At 40.6% G+C, this 15559-nt stretch overlaps 2 protein-coding genes across 3 annotated transcripts in view; one reads left to right on the forward strand and one right to left on the reverse strand.

The window, feature by feature from the left end:
* The first annotated feature begins 984 nt into the window (after positions 1 to 984).
* Positions 985 to 15559, forward strand: part of LOC129719188 (putative uncharacterized protein DDB_G0279653) — a 257470-nt gene continuing 242895 nt past the window's right edge. Inside the window, exons 1-2 of one of the 2 annotated variants that reach the window (XM_055670727.1) lie at positions 985 to 1078; positions 2039 to 2630. The gene's annotated coding sequence lies outside the window, so the exon portion shown is untranslated. Of the gene's footprint in view, positions 1267 to 2038; positions 2631 to 15559 lie in introns of both variants that reach the window. The other variant, XM_055670717.1, reaches the window with a different exon arrangement.
* Positions 4270 to 7432, reverse strand: LOC129716721 (uncharacterized). The gene is made up of 2 exons (XM_055666559.1): positions 7011 to 7432; positions 4270 to 6940 (listed from the first exon to the last, which is right to left on the reverse strand). The coding sequence occupies exons 1-2, from the start codon at positions 7430 to 7432 to the stop codon at positions 4270 to 4272; spliced, it is 3093 nt and encodes a 1030-aa protein (XP_055522534.1).

Consider the following 15559-nt stretch of genomic DNA (forward strand, 5'->3'; position numbering starts at 1 on the left):
GAAATTGATTTCAACGATTTTTGAGTTCAGATCAGTACTTGGGTGATGTAGATTTTGATTCTAAAATAGTTTTAGCATGATTTAAGCCAATAAAAATATATGAAATATATGAATAAAATTTTTTTTTGGTAGATATTACCCCTTAAGACTTTTAATAAATTTATTCGTAAAACTAGCGCTCTTTGAGGATGGACATCTTTTGCTCCCAGATACTAAACTGGATTTTAAAACGGATCGGAATGGAGTCAGAATGAACCGGAACTAAACCGAGCTTTGGGAGTCCGATTTTTACGTCGGCACATCGTATCGCTGTTTTGTATATCTTTTAAACGTTAGCTTTTACCTTGTTCTCAAAGACGTAAATTAACCTGGTCGACAAAAGCGAAAAAATTGCCTTGAAGCTCAAACTGGCAAAGACTTGCGGTAATTGCCCACCGGGTTCGTCGCTTTTACGTTGGCTCACAGGAAAACTTATTTTAGTCTCTGAAAAAGTTATCTTTGTTCCCAGCGCCAAGATTCACAGAAATGGTTAAAAGACTAGAATCTTTCAATTTTTCCAGTTTGTCTCCAGGGCAAAACCTGTCTTGACCAGTACGTGTTACCTTCGATTAATTCTAAATTAATTGAACAAATAATGTTTCGAAGGCAATATTGCAGTAGGGAACAAAACGTTCTCAACAGCACTTAAATTCTATGGTAACAATAAGTAGAGAGCTGTAAAAAATTTTAATTACAAAATTCTGCAGCAAGAATAACAAATTTGTGCTACGAAGAAAGAATCTGAACGGAAAGGGAGAGAGAGAATTACACACGTATCTAAATCTCATCGATCACATCAGATCGCTAGTTGCCATTTCTTCGGCCGTCCATCCATCAGAGAAAATAGCCTGGAGAATTTTCACCGTCCACAGTTTCAAGCCCCAACGCCGCCGCCGCCGCTGTACCACGCATCGCCTGGCAGTGATCCGAGCAGCGGGAAGATCATCAATCGTGTTTTGGCTTTTGCTCTGTTCGCACGCACGGGCTCGGTCTCCTCTAGTCTCGGTTATCGCCCAACGGAGGCTACAAGGAATTGCAAGTTAGTACACCGTCAGTGGCAGTGATTTTACCGTTTCGATCCGATCGCGGCGAGTTAGATTCGCGAGTGCGCCTCTATTGTTTTTCCTCTCTTCAGCGCTGGTTGCAACGGACAACGAGCAGCCCGTGTGCAGCGCTTGGTTACGCTCTGAATGCTTTTGTTTTCGTTTACCTGTGTTTCTGATACTGGTGTGCTTTATAATATATTTTTTTCTTTATTATTTATTTCGCGCGGAGTCTCAAAAGCTGACTGTTTGGCCAAGCCCTGTTCATCACCGCTGCTGGTGAGCCCAATTCGGCCTTCCTTTCTACGTCTTACGCGATCGTTTTGCCGGCCGACGATCAGCGAACACCGTGGCCATCGTGGCCGTCATGTGAAATAGTGGTTTCTGGCACTTGTGCACCTGCGGGAGAGGGAGACACAAAGAGAGGCTCAATTAGATTATCTGCTAGTGCCGAGAAGAAAGTTCGCTTATGAGTTTTTGCTTCATTTTTCTCCTCACCTGTGCGCTGTGGTTGCCTTTTACTTTGCCGTTTACTGAGCGGTGGAATTTCGGAGGCCCCCGGGGGCTTTTAATCGATTTTGATAAACAGTTAGGTTTTTACACAGCTTGTCGTAAGGACCGCTTCGGTTTTGAAATTTCGATTGGAGCATGTTTACTAAATTTTCGTGATACACGGGTGTTGTATTGATTGGTTTTTCAGAATACAGGAACAAACCAATTGGTTAGAACTATACTGATGGTTATCGTGAAAAAAAAAAGAAAACTGTTTGGTGAATACTGTAATTCGATTGTGAGTGTTTGTTGCTTGCAACAGTGGGTTGAAACGCACGGTAATAACTAACGCAAGAAAACTTAATCACCATAATAATGCTCAAAAGTGAAACAACAAACGGCCACACGGAGAAAAATGAGGGAAACATAGAAGTTTGGTGAAAATCATTCGAATATAATTCCAGCCGAGAGAGAGAAAAAGTAACTATCTGCAACCCAAAACCACGCACTCGCAGATCCACGATCACAAATAAATTAGGTAAACAAGAGAAACGTGAAAGAGAATCTCTCGTGTACGACGAAAGAAAACAAATTTTCAGCATCGTGAGTGAACGTAAGGAGAAATCACCTTCCGATTGGCAGAAAAAGTGAACCGATTTTTCCCAAATTCAAGTGATAGGTGATTCGCCATAGGATATCAGTGGAAGTTTTAGTGTTTCGGGTGTGTTTAGTAGGCTTGTGCTGCTCGGCAACCGTGAGGCCGACACCGACGCCTCCGAATACATTCCCGGTTGTGTCCGATTTACACACTCGCAAGCACGTGGACACTGTGTCTTGTGCCGAAAGACACACAATTTGGCCCCCTTTTCACCTCACACCGCTTTAAGTAGACCGGGACGGTAATAGCAGCCGGTTAAGCGGTGCAGTACGCCACAAAAGTCCACCAGCTGATAGCGAAGACCCCACAGTTCGAGTGAGGCTTCCCACCACGTGCTCCAGATTAACCCCGAGCGCTGGAGCGCAGTAGCTAATTTTCCCAGCAGGTTAATCAAATCGGTAAGTTGGAGTATTATTATTCTTTTTTTTTCATTTTTCCTCGGTACACATTCGAAAGTGTCTCTGCTTGGTGTGGCCCACAATTGAAGTCAGGCTGTCGTTGACTTTCGGAATTATGTTTGGGCAATTTAGAAAGTGGAGGGTTTACCTAGGTAATGGTAATAGAAATTTTAAGTTTGGTTTAGTGGAGGTGTTCCATTATTGTACACCGTAGAGTGCATCATTTATAAAACAATTATTAGGTCTATCATGATACAGAACAAAGCTACTTTTGATCTTGAAGACTCTTTCGATCACAATATCAAAAATAAACGATTGGTTATACGAGACTGCGAGATCAATGATCTATGAGGAGTTTTTTTCTATCATACTGGCAAAGGTCATACAGAACACGGAAGCTAACATTATATGTACACATTGCATAAGAATTTGTATTTGTATTAAAACAATTCAGTACGACAAACCCGTTGCAACCAGTTTGATCATATCATTCTGAATTTAATTTTTTTCTAACTGATCTAAACAAACCTCAAGAGGCAACTTCAGCAGGAAGTGATAAAATTTCATAAAAATATGTCAACTCAAATGTTAGTTGTCGGACTCATTAAGACAAGTTTAGATAATAAAAAGAAAAATTGGGGGTATTATTTTGATATCACGGGCAAATTAGACAAAAGAAGAGAACTAAATCTCAATCAGCCGAAATCCCATTTTCCACCATAATTTCAAGACAAAGATATTCCTTCGATACCAAAAAAATTTCTGAAAAAGAATTTAAGAGCAGACTGCTTTTGAAATTTTGAATTACTGTTCATTGCTCTCGGGAAATAGCTTAACATTGTTATATTCATTAGATTTCTTAAAAACTTCAAATTGTGAAGATACACCATAATAAAAGATCGTCGTAATCATTTCAAGTCAATCAAAGGAAAATCGTGGGTGGCTTATTCACTCACTCTGATCACAGAAGATAAATCAGTCTAATAAAGAAATTATAATCGAACACATCGTTTTGATAATTGCTCTCCCGCTGGTCATACCGAAACCCTTTGTCGTTCGGTACGCGTACGTAATCGAGCGGAATTTTGTGCATTGCAAATTGCAGCGTAACGAAAGAATCGCAAATTTTCGTGAAATAAACCACGCGAGTTAACACTATCCCGGATAACAAAATCCCAGAATGTTTAGGATTTCGTTATCCGGGATAGTGTTAACTCGCGTGGTTTAGTTTACGAAGATTTGCGATTCTTTCGTTACGCTGCACTACCGAGAGAAAATTTGCAATGCACAAAATTCCGCTCGATTACGTACGCGTACCGAACGACAAAGGGTTTCGGTATGACCAGCGGGAGAGCAATTATCAAAACGATGTGTTCGATTATAATTTCTTTATTAGACTGATTTATCTTCTGTGATCAGAGTGAGTGCATGGGTGTACCGTCGGGCCTGAGTGCCGTCGGGTTCAAAGTAATGTGATTTAGGTTGATTGTGTTGAAACATATTTTATTAAGGGTTGAATTGATCCTGAACATGCCGGCCGCCGTTGAAACAGTCCGTTTCAAGCATCTTCCACGCGTTCTTCATCGGTAGGAGCCAGAGTCAGACTCGTACGAAGTCCTGACTTGTCGTCCTGTGAGTCTTAATCGTGGTTTATTGGTAATATGGCGATCTCCGTGATCCCACGCTTGTACTGGCCCTGAGCAGTCTTGACCACGACCACCCTGACTCGTCCATCCTTGCCAGTTATGGTTTCGAAAATTCGCCCCAATGGCCACTGGAGAGGCGGTGTCGACTGTTTCACCAGTACTAATTGACCAGTGCGAACATTGGAGTGTGTTCGTTTCCATTTTGTCCGTTGTTGGAGCTGGCTGATGTAGTCTAGTTGCCAACGGCGCCAGAGGTCCTGAACCGACCGCTGCATCTCTTGGTAGCGGGACAAGTGTTTTGTGGTGACGTTTACCAGGTCCGGTTCCGGTAGAGCAATGAGAGGCTCGCCAACGAGGAAGTGGCCCGGAGTTAACGCAGCGCAGTCGTTGGGAGAATCTGAAAGCGGAGAAAGGGGACGGGAGTTTAACACCGACTCAATTTGGGCTACGACGGTTTGGAGCTGGTCCACGGTGAAGGAGCGGTTGCCCATGATACGACGGAAGTGGTGCTTGAACGACTTGATTCCGGCTTCCCAGATGCCGCCGAAATGCGGCGAGCGGGCCGGAATAAAACAGAATTTTATTCCACTTCCTACGCAGTAGTTGTCCCAGTCCTTGGAACGAAATTTGCGGAGGAACTTCGTGCGTGTCTCCCGAAGTTCTCGGTCTGCCCCGACGAAGGCAGTCGCATTGTCGCAATGTAGTTCGAGCACGCGACCGCGACGGGCAACGAATCGTTTGACGGCGTTAATACAGGCGACGGATGACAAATCTGCAACGACTTCGATATGGACGGCCTTCACTACGAGACATACGAATAACGCGACGTAAACCCTTACCGACGCGCCCCGTCCACTTAACGGACGAACGAGAAACGGCCCACAATAGTCCAAACCAGAGTGTATGAAGGGTCTAGCTGGTGATAAGCGGACAGATGGATATGGTGCCATGATTTGTTGAGCCAGCTGTGGTTGACACCGGAAACAAGTAACGCATTCACGTACTATCTTGCGGGCGATCTGTTTACCCCGGAGCGGCCAAAATCGCTGGCGAATCGTAGCAAGTGTTAGAGTAGGCCCGCCATGCAGTGTTCGAATGTGACAGGACCGGGCAATGAGCCAGGTAAGACGATGCTCGGCTGGAAGCAGTATCGGAAAGCGATTGTCGAAGGGTACTCTCATGTTGGCTAGTCTTCCACGCAACCTGAGCAACCCAAACTGGTCCATAAACAGCTTCATGTCCTTGAGTGGTAATTTCGACGCGACAATGGATGCACCGGTGTTCGTGCCTTGTGAATTCCGATAGTAGCGCACTTCGGCCGGAAACGATAAAGACTGGACTTGACGGGCGAGGATCTTGAGCGCATGTTCACATTCTTCTGGAGTCAGTGAACCGCTCATACGTTTGCCTCGAGGGAGTCTGGCATTGTTGATACGACGATACATTAGAACCACGAAGCGGACTAGCTTGGAGAGGTCCGAGAAGCGGTCGAATAATGATAACTCAACGGTGTTGCTGAGGAATGCGATGACTGGACAGGCTTCTTGCTGCAAGTCCTGAGCGTTTGGCGTCGAAACTGTGCACTCTGGCCAGCTATCGACGGGGTCCTTCAGGAAACACGGTCCATGCCACCACAATTCATCATTCAAGATCTGGCTTGTCATCATTCCCCTGGAGATAAGGTCCGCAGGATTCTGCTCCGTTGGCACGTGCCTCCATGTACGGCCCTTTGTAAGACGCTGAATCTCTGCGATGCGATTCGAGACAAACACCTTCCAAACATTAGACTGCGACTTGATCCAGTGCAGCACGATCGTCGAGTCCGTCCAGAATGTTGGCGGTTCGTTGAAATTAGTAGTGCGCTGGATTTTGTCGGCAAGCTGGCTACCGAGCAGTGCAGCGCAAAGTTCAAGTCGAGGAATGGATTGTCCACGTAGGGGAGCGACTCGGGACTTGGCAGTTAGTAGATGACTGTGAAGCTGTCCGAACTCGTCACGAGAAACAGTATAAATGCAGCAACCGTATGCTGTCTTTGAAGCATCACAAAAGCAGTGTAAACTGTACTGCCGATTGTGCACAACTCTGCGTGGCACGGAAAGATTTTGTAGTTGGTTGAGCTCCGAGCGATAATCAATCCACCAGGCGGTGTACTGTTCGGACAGTTCTTCATCCCACTTCAAATTTTTTGCCCACAATGTTTGGACAAACATCTTGGCCTTTACAACTACAGGTCCCAAAAGGCCCAGTGGATCGAACAGTTGGGACATCTCGGATACTACAACCCGCTTTGTTACACCGATTAGCGGTGGCAGATCCGGTACCTTAAACCTAAAGGTGTCCAACTGAGGAAACCAAATGAGTCCTAAGGTCTTCACGGAATGCGATCGATCGATTTCCAGCTCCGACGAAGTTTCCCACAGTTGATGAGGAATCTCTGAGAGCACGGCGGTGTCGTTGGTCGCCCACTTCCTGAGCGTCAAACCGGCTTGTTGGAGCATTTCTTTTAATTGATGACAAGTTTCCGCAAGCGTTTCTCGGTCGTCGTGGCCGGTGAGTACGTCGTCAACGTACATTCCCTTTTGTACTACGGGGACCGCAAGTGGAAAGTTCTCTCCTTCGTCGTTGGCCAGTTGGTGAAGTACACGAGCAGCGCGGAAGGGTGAACTTGCGAGTCCATATGTAACGGTTTTTAGTTAGAAAATGGAAATCTGAACCAGATAGATCCTTCCTCCACAGGATTTGCTGATATTGCCGGTCGTCTGGATGCACCCAGGTTTGCCGGAACATCTTTTCGGCGTCGGCTGTGACGGTGTAGCGAGGCATGCGGAAGTTGATAACGGTCGAATACAGTGCTGGTTGAATCGTCGGACCGGAATACAAAACTTCATTGAGCGACAACCCGTTGAAACTTCGGCAGGATCCATCGAAAACCACGCGTGTCCTGGTTGTTGTGCTTTCTGGATGATGGATGGCATGGTGGGGTAGAAAAAATTGTAGGCTACGCGACGTGGACGGAATCACCTCCTCCATGTGACCTAGGCTTTCGTAATCGTTCATGAACGCATGATAAGCGTCACGAAGATCGTCATCGACAGCGAACTTTTTCTCCATGGATTGGAGCCGACGTAGTGCGGTCGTGTAAGAATCACCGAGCATTGGCAATAGTTCCGTACGAACCGGTAGGCGGACGACATATCTACGGTCATCGGCGCGACTAACGGTTTCCTGGAAATGGTCTTCGCATACTGCTTAGGAAGCTTGATCGCTATGAGGTAAGAGGAGTTGCCAACGACTTAATCAAAAGTTACTTATCTAATCGACAACAATTTGTAATAACTGAAGGTGTGCGTAGTAGTTTACGCCCGATTGATATTGGAGTACCTCAAGGAAGCAATATCGGTCCTTTATTATTCTTAGTTTTTATCAATGACCTCGGTAACCTAAAGCTTCATGGAACATTAAAACTTTTTGCAGATGATACAGCATTGTTTTATCCCAGTTCTAGTGTTAAAACGGTTGTTACTCACATGGAATCCGATTTATTTATTATGGGAAATTCATCTTGGAAAAGTGCAATGTAAAATTTCCACTCTATGTGGCCTTATGAAAAGGGTACGGCGGTTTGTGCCTATTAAAGCATTATTAAAGTTTTATTATGCGTGCATTTATTCTATTCTCCAATACCTAATTATTGTTTGGGGTCGTGCTGCTAAATCAAAACCTAAAAAAAATCAAACACTTCAGAACAGGTGTGTAAAAGTAACTGTAACTGTGTAACTGAATTACTTTACACAAATTTAAACCATGGAATAATTCCTATATAGGATTCCGTGATTCTCAAACAATTATTTTTGTCCACAATACATTACACAACAAAATTTTCATCACAACATAACTTTCACAGCTAGGATTAACCGCCAAAACACCAGAAATGCATCTGAACTCTTGAGAAGTAGAGCTAGCACGAACTTGGGTTCAACACGCATCATGTGTTATGGCCCGTTAAAGTACAATTTGCTGCCTTACGAACTAAAACTAAAAACTAAAACCATCCTGTTTTAAATCAAACTGAAGCAACATTTAATAAGAAATATAAATGAATATATATATATACTTTAGTTGCGCCAACCTTTTTGTAAATGTAGGTTTTTCTGGCTCCTGCTGGTTTTTTACTGCATCTTTAATTGTTAACTTGTTTAGTTTGTCCTCATCATTGTAGCCGTAACGTTTATCACTACATCTTAAATTTTTGTGTTATAGTATGTGATTCCCTTCAAAGGAACTTTGTTCCACTGGGATATCTCCTAGTTGTTTGCTTATAGTAAAATTCTCCGCGTATTGTTTGTTTTTTTGCTATTAGTCAGTGTCCACTACCAGGGGGCTCCTGTGTAAGTCTTTGGAGTGGGGGTCAGTGGAGGGTATCAAAAAAAATAAAATAAAAATTTTCGCAACTCAAAGCCAACGGAATTTTTTGAAAAGTTCAATTGTATCTAGGTAGTATTTTCAGAAGTTTATCATCGCAATCAAATTTATCATACTTGAATTGTCAGTACGACAAATATCTGGTTAAGATCACTGATGACCATTTTCTAATGCAAATTCGAATATGCTTAGTATGATTTTACACTTTACACATTTAATCAATCAAAAAATCTTGAATTAGGTTTAATTGTATCTCCACGACATAAGGAAGTGGAGGAATTGCAACGTAAAAGAGGGAGTTTTTCGAGTTTTTTGGATTTGTTTTGTACTATTACCTCCAGTCTTTGCCGCTGGGCTATGATCAATATTTTGGAACATAAAGCGAGGTTTTTCAATGTGGAATAGATTGGTAACGTTTTTGATTACAATACTCTTTTTGGAAGTTTTAACGGCGAGAAAGTTTTTTGAAGTAGAACTATGTCTTTTGTCACTATAGTAGAGCATGTCACGTTTAAAAACCGTAAGACCTTCGTAGCATATTTTGTTTACTACCTCCGGCACTTTAAAGTAAACTGGCTGTGCCATCACGGCTTGGAGGCCAAAATCACATCGCCAGCACCATGCAGTGAAGTTGTGTACGACCTTTGGTGTAAAGGAGCTTCGCAGAGCGAATATTGGTAAGAGTGAAAATTCTGAATTTCATATTATTCATCGCACCAATAAATAGTCGTACCACTTCTACGAGGGTGATTCAATGAGTATTCAGCCTCCTAAATAAAAGCAAAATTTTGGAAGAGTGGCAATTTATTTCTCTACATAGGCTTCTTTAAGCTCGAAATATTTGGTCCAACGATGTTCCAAGTTCGTTAACCCATCTAAAGATACGTTTTCTGGTGATGACGGCCTCATTCGACTCAAATTTCTACCTGGCGAATAACTTTGTCAAGTTTTGAAACAAAAAGAAGTCGCATGGAGCTAAATCTGGTAAATACGGTTGGGGCAGCAATTTTCAACCAAATTCGACTAAATAGGCCTCGGCGACAGTGAAGAAGTGAGCCGGTGCGCTGTCTTGGTGAAAAAGAACTTTTATCTTCACTGGCAGCGAATCGTCCGAACAATTCGACATAGTAGTGCCTTGTAAACGTTCTGCCCTTCTAAAAGTACTCGATGAAGATCACACCGTGTGAATTCCACAAAACGATGGCCATCACTTTTACGGCCGATGGGACAGTCTTAACCTTCTTCGGGGCAAATTCGTTGTAGTCTGTTTGCTGTCAAAAAATTAATTGTATGATATTGATTATACATTTCAATAAATCTATGCTTTTTGCTGGCGAAAATTTTTATGGCAAGCTGAAATTTTCCCAATCTTATTTTGAAATATATGTATTACGTATTTATAATTCGATTATTATTTTAAAAGTTTAAATTTAAAAAATATTCAAAATTTATTTTTTAAGGAACAAAATTGTCCTACAATTCTCCAGCCTGAACCATCCACTGAAAGTTTCGAAATAATGTCAAGTTTCAACGAAAAAATAATTTAAAATTAAATGGCAATTTTTCATACGAAATGGCAATTTTTTTAATATAAAATTTAGAGTTTAATTTAAGACTTTCTTAAGCAAAGTTCGTAATAACTTGAATATGGATGCATTTATGGGGTTTGCCATCATAGGTGTTTTGTTGGAATTGCCTATGCAATTTTTTGTAAATACCAGAACATATTTTGAAAAATGCTTAGGCGTCACACACAAATTACGTAACGCATGGAGGGAAGGGGGAAGAGTTGTTGAGTTTGCGTTACTTATTGTTACATATGGGGAGGGGGGTGTAGTTGAAACAGTTACGTAACTGTGATTTTCCTTCAAAATCGGAAACTTTAACAATAATCCAGTTATCAAACAATAATCTCTGCTGAGTAAAATCATAACGTGCGAAAAGTGTGCAAGCGATACAAAATAGCTAGTTAGAGTGCGGTGATGTAATAAAAACGCATCTGACCGGAGAATAGGAGTTGTGGGTTTGAGCCGCACCTGCTGGTCTATGGTTTTTTGAAAATTTCTTATTCTTATATATTTCCCAGTTAGGACATTTTTCTATCGTCAACCCCATGTATACTGCTCGAAATGAAAAATAAAATAGCTTAACTTGCATTATAGTCAATAAAATAAGGAAGATTTAGCAAGAAGTTTCGTGGCCGCAAGATTGACGAGGAATGGTCATGAATTCGAATCTTAGTAGAATTAGGTCATTAAATGTCAAAGGACTTCAAGCATGGGCTTATCCAAACTTTCGGAAACTTCATCCACCCGTAGCATGTTATTTGCTTTGGTAACATATTTAAGGCGATGATAAGGTCGATAAAGAATATAAGAGAATAGAACGTCAGGGAGAACGAATACGAACACTATAATACTAGGTAACTTTTCAATGAGTGACACTGCAAAAACAAATAAGTGCGACAAAAAGAAACGTTCGGACAATGCCATATAAGATGAAAATTACTCTATACAAAAAAATCTTAACAAGAAATTGGCCGTAATGTTCGAATAGATGTTAAAGAGGGGACCCTACTCTGGAAGGTCGAAAAATAACGAATTTTCGTGATTTTTCTCGTATGTTTAGAGTTAAGCGAAGTGTTTGGGTTTTTGGCTATTCATTAAGGTGTAATAAATACTGTTGGCAGCTGAGAACGTGAATGCTCTCTCTAAATCAGTACATAACTGGTGGTAACTGGCTGGCTGAAATTTTGTTTTAGTATGTAAACATGGATTATTTACCTTGTTACAAAGCCTTCTTGAAAATTCCAAAAATTGTCAAAACGGCGGTCATTTATAGTAAAAACAAATTTTTTTATGCAAGAAATCAGAATCAAAAATCATAAAAATCTTAAAGCTGGCAACAGCGTAATACTCACTATATTTGCATTCACGACAAACCAAAGACATCTTCGAATATATCTTGCCAAAATACCCAAACACATCACCTTACTCTAAAAGTCTAAACATCCGAAAAAATCATTATTTTTCATTTTTTTTCCAGAGTAGGGCCCCTGTTAAGATATTTAAAAAAATTCAAATCCGAGCACAGTAACTACACGCATTTTATATAACACAAATCGGACTCGATCCGGATGCTCGTCTGAGCGAGGCTCGATTGTCGGCAAGAAAAAGTTCGATTATCCGGAAATATTGTTTTTTTCTATCCTCGCTGCCGACTACGATCTGAAATTAAGTCTAACTTAAAACTAACATGGATTTTTCAATCAGTGGTTTGTTGTTAAAGGGGCGTCTGATGATCTCCGAATGGCCATGAATATGCAGTATGTATGGTATCAAGCATGGAAAAGCTCACTCACTAGCAATATTTCATGCAAATGTGTTCTTTGATTTATCAGTTATCGTTCAACTATTACCACTCGCGTACAAGTTTTCCATAGAAACGCTGCTGATTGTTTTTCGCTTCTAAGAGTTCCGAATACCATAGAAGGAGACTGAATGATTCAAACACGATAGTATTTATTGTATCCAAGTTCACTTGCATTCAACATTATCGCGAGAAGCTTTGAGATATTATCGCCAGTGATACAAAATTATGAATCCAAATGAACGTTAGATTGCGTTCAATTGTTTGCTTGCCGGAGCAAATAGGTATCATCAATGCTTACGGAAATTGTAGCATGGTGCATTAGCATCTGATACTTGAAATTACCAAGAATCATCGTGGTATATCACGGTGAAAGTACGACGTGGAGTAGCCGAATTACGCCTACAAGCAACCAACATTTGAAAGAATCATTGCGATCGCTTGAGTGCAATCGTTTACGATTCTTTCGTGAAACACTCGCTATACGTTGCTCGCTCCGCCTAAAGCAGGCAATACTGAAACAAAATCATCAAAGAAAGCTACCATATATTTCTTTGCTCTAAGTTGTCTCTTGCAAGCTTGAGAATGTGTAACTTTTAATAGCGATGGTTTGCTAGGATTGAAAGCTTATAAATAGCACGTTCAGAAATGATACCCGAATGATTGTTATGCGATGCGAGTTTTTCCATCCTTGTATGGTATGTTCTGTTGAGCCAAGATGTCATGAGCTGGGACTGGAATTATAGCTGATTTTTTTTTAACGTATACTTTATGTGGAACTATTTTTTAAAGGAGGTGGTGAGGTATTAGTTGTTTAAATATTTATAATAATTATTAGTTAATAATAAGTTTGTGTGGCCAATCGCAAATTGTAAGCAGGCTCGTTATTCTCTTCAATATTTGGAAAGAGCAGAGGGAATATACACTGCTATTGTTTGCCCAGCATGAGCGCTGTGTGTTGCATTTTTTTGCACTGAACCTTTTAATTCTGCTTTGTGCTGTGTTTCTGTCGCTCGCAGAAAAAAATAATTCACTTGCGCTTACACCGCAGCTGAATATAATAAGAGTGATGAATCGTTCTAGTAAGAATACACAGAAGTACGCTGCGGTGTGCACAGCAATTTCGAGATGCAAAGCAAACCAACGCAATCTACTTTCCTACCTGGATGCTACCCTCATTTGATAGAAACAGACCGCGACAGCGAATATTTTCCGTGTTTTCCTGATTATTCGAATTCTTATTCTATAAATCAAATATCCGAATTCGAAATTCAGAACGCATTGAAAAGTTTAGACGCTACGAAAGGTCCTGGACCTGATAAAATAGCTCCAATTTTTCTCAAAAACTTGGCAAAAGAACTATCTACACCTTTACTACACCTCTTTGATATGTCTCTGAAGAATGGAATTTTTCTAGAACTCCAATGCCAATTTCCAAATCTGGCGCAAAATCTGACATTCGTAATTATCGTGGAATCGCCATGATTTCATAAATTCTAAAATTATTTGAATCAATAATTAATGAAAAAATCTTTCAGCAAGTAAAAATCCAAATCACAATTCAACAGCACGGCTTTTACAAGGGCCGCTCAACTACCACAAATCTATTGGAACTCGTAACTTTCACTTTGACTGTATGGGACAACGGCAAGCATGTAGAAGCTCTTTATACGGACTTTAGCAAGGCATTTGACAGAATCGACATACCTTTATTGCTCTTCAAGCTCGAAAAATACGGAATGGAAACAAAATTTTTGGAATGGCTGCAGTCATACTTAACAAAACGAACACAAATAGTCCGCTTTCAAAATTCCTTTTCAAACCCAATAGAAGTATCTTCCGGGGTTCCTCAAGGTTCTCACCTGGGCCCTCTTCTTTTTATATTATACGCGAATGAAATTTCCTTTCTTCTTAAATCAATACATGTGCTTGTATATGCAGACGACATGAAGCTCTTTATAGAAATAAACAATGCAGAAGACTTCGAAATATTCCAGAATGAAATTATTGTATTCTACACTTGGTGCAACAAAAGTCTATTACAACTCAACATTAAAAAATGTAATTCAATAATCTTCAGTAGAAAAACAGTAACACCACCAACAGACATTTTCTTAGGAAACCAACCAGTAGAAAAATGCAAAATCGTAAGGGACCTAGGCGTAATCTTAGACTCCAAACTTACATTCATAGAACAATATAACACAGTAATAAACAAAGCAAATAACATGCTGGGCTTTCATTAAACGCATCGGCCATAATTTTCAAGACCCATATACAATCAAACTATTATATATTACATACGTCCGACCAATTCTGGAATACTGTAGCATTGTATGGAATCCCTATATTGTAACACATGAAGAACGCATTGGATCTGCCAAAAACAATTTCTTTTGTACGCGCTTCGTAAGCTAAATTGGACAGCATTTCAATGACATTATTTCTCAACGCGTGCAAACTTCTTAATTATTATCGCAACTAAATTTTTATGTCAAGTAAGAACTCGCAAAATGTTTTTGGAAAACTCTCACAGAACTTACTACTCAAAAATGGCCCAAACTGTCGCATGATGCGTCATTATAATCTGTACTGCGAAAATATCGACATCGTTCTGGGCAGAAATCAAATCAAAAAACGACTAGCTATTGGAACACAGTAAAAGCACTGCAGTGAGCTCTGTTATGTTGCTCCCACTACCAATCCCTTCAAGCAAGTGCGTTGCTTTGTCCACCAGTGTGAGAGCAATTGTTTCCGCGGCGAACAATATGAGTTTTTGCCTTTTTCATGGTGAGTTACATTTTAAAATTTTCCATTTTTTTGGGTCTTTTTCTGGTTCGTCAGCGACGTATTTTCTTTTTCGTCTACTCTTTCAATGATCTGTTAGCAATTGTAGGCTTCAGTGGAACTATGGTAATACTTTTATGGTATTCTTTTGGAAACTTTCTCAGTTATATTTCTTCTGATTTTTGAATGGGTCTTTTAGTAATTCATGGTACAATTATGAATATTACCGATATTTATATCCTATTTTTCTTATCGTTAGCAGTGGTTTGCAGTCTCAGGTTTGCAGTATTATCTTATTTAAAGCCATTTCGTCAATAATTCTTTGAGCGACTCTAAACTCAGGAGAGGATAGGTATTGTTGTTTAATTATCTATTTGACGTAGAATTACGCCTTACGGCAACATAAAGGTGCAAAATGGAAATCCGAAAATGTCGAGATCGTCACAAAAATGTCCACTTTCAATTACTCAAAACTCAGTCAGTTTCCACCGGATTTCTTTCATTCCTACTGCAATCGATTGAAAAATTAGCTGTGCATGCACATGGACCGCAATTAGTGTTAGGTTTTGTACCGTGGCCGCAGCAGCTCGGGTAAGGAAGGATAATTTCGGTAAAGAATAGAATAGAATCTCTGGAAATAGGAACAACCTACGAAACTTTTTTTTTTGTAGTATGGTTCATTTAGATGAGAAGAAGTAGCATGCA

This window comes from Wyeomyia smithii, chromosome 1 (genome assembly GCF_029784165.1).
Source record: "Wyeomyia smithii strain HCP4-BCI-WySm-NY-G18 chromosome 1, ASM2978416v1, whole genome shotgun sequence".
Classification (NCBI taxonomy): Eukaryota; Metazoa; Arthropoda; class Insecta; order Diptera; family Culicidae; genus Wyeomyia; species Wyeomyia smithii.

Bases quoted from the DNA above. Each gene is read 5' to 3' on its own strand.
- LOC129716721 (XM_055666559.1), bottom strand. From the start codon at position 7,432: ATGCTCGGTGATTCTTACACGACCGCACTACGTCGGCTCCAATCCATG. The intron at 6,941-7,010 runs GTGGAGGAAGGA...TGGACTCGCAAG, and splicing joins CGGCAATATCAGCAAATCCT to TTCACCCTTCCGCGCTGCTC.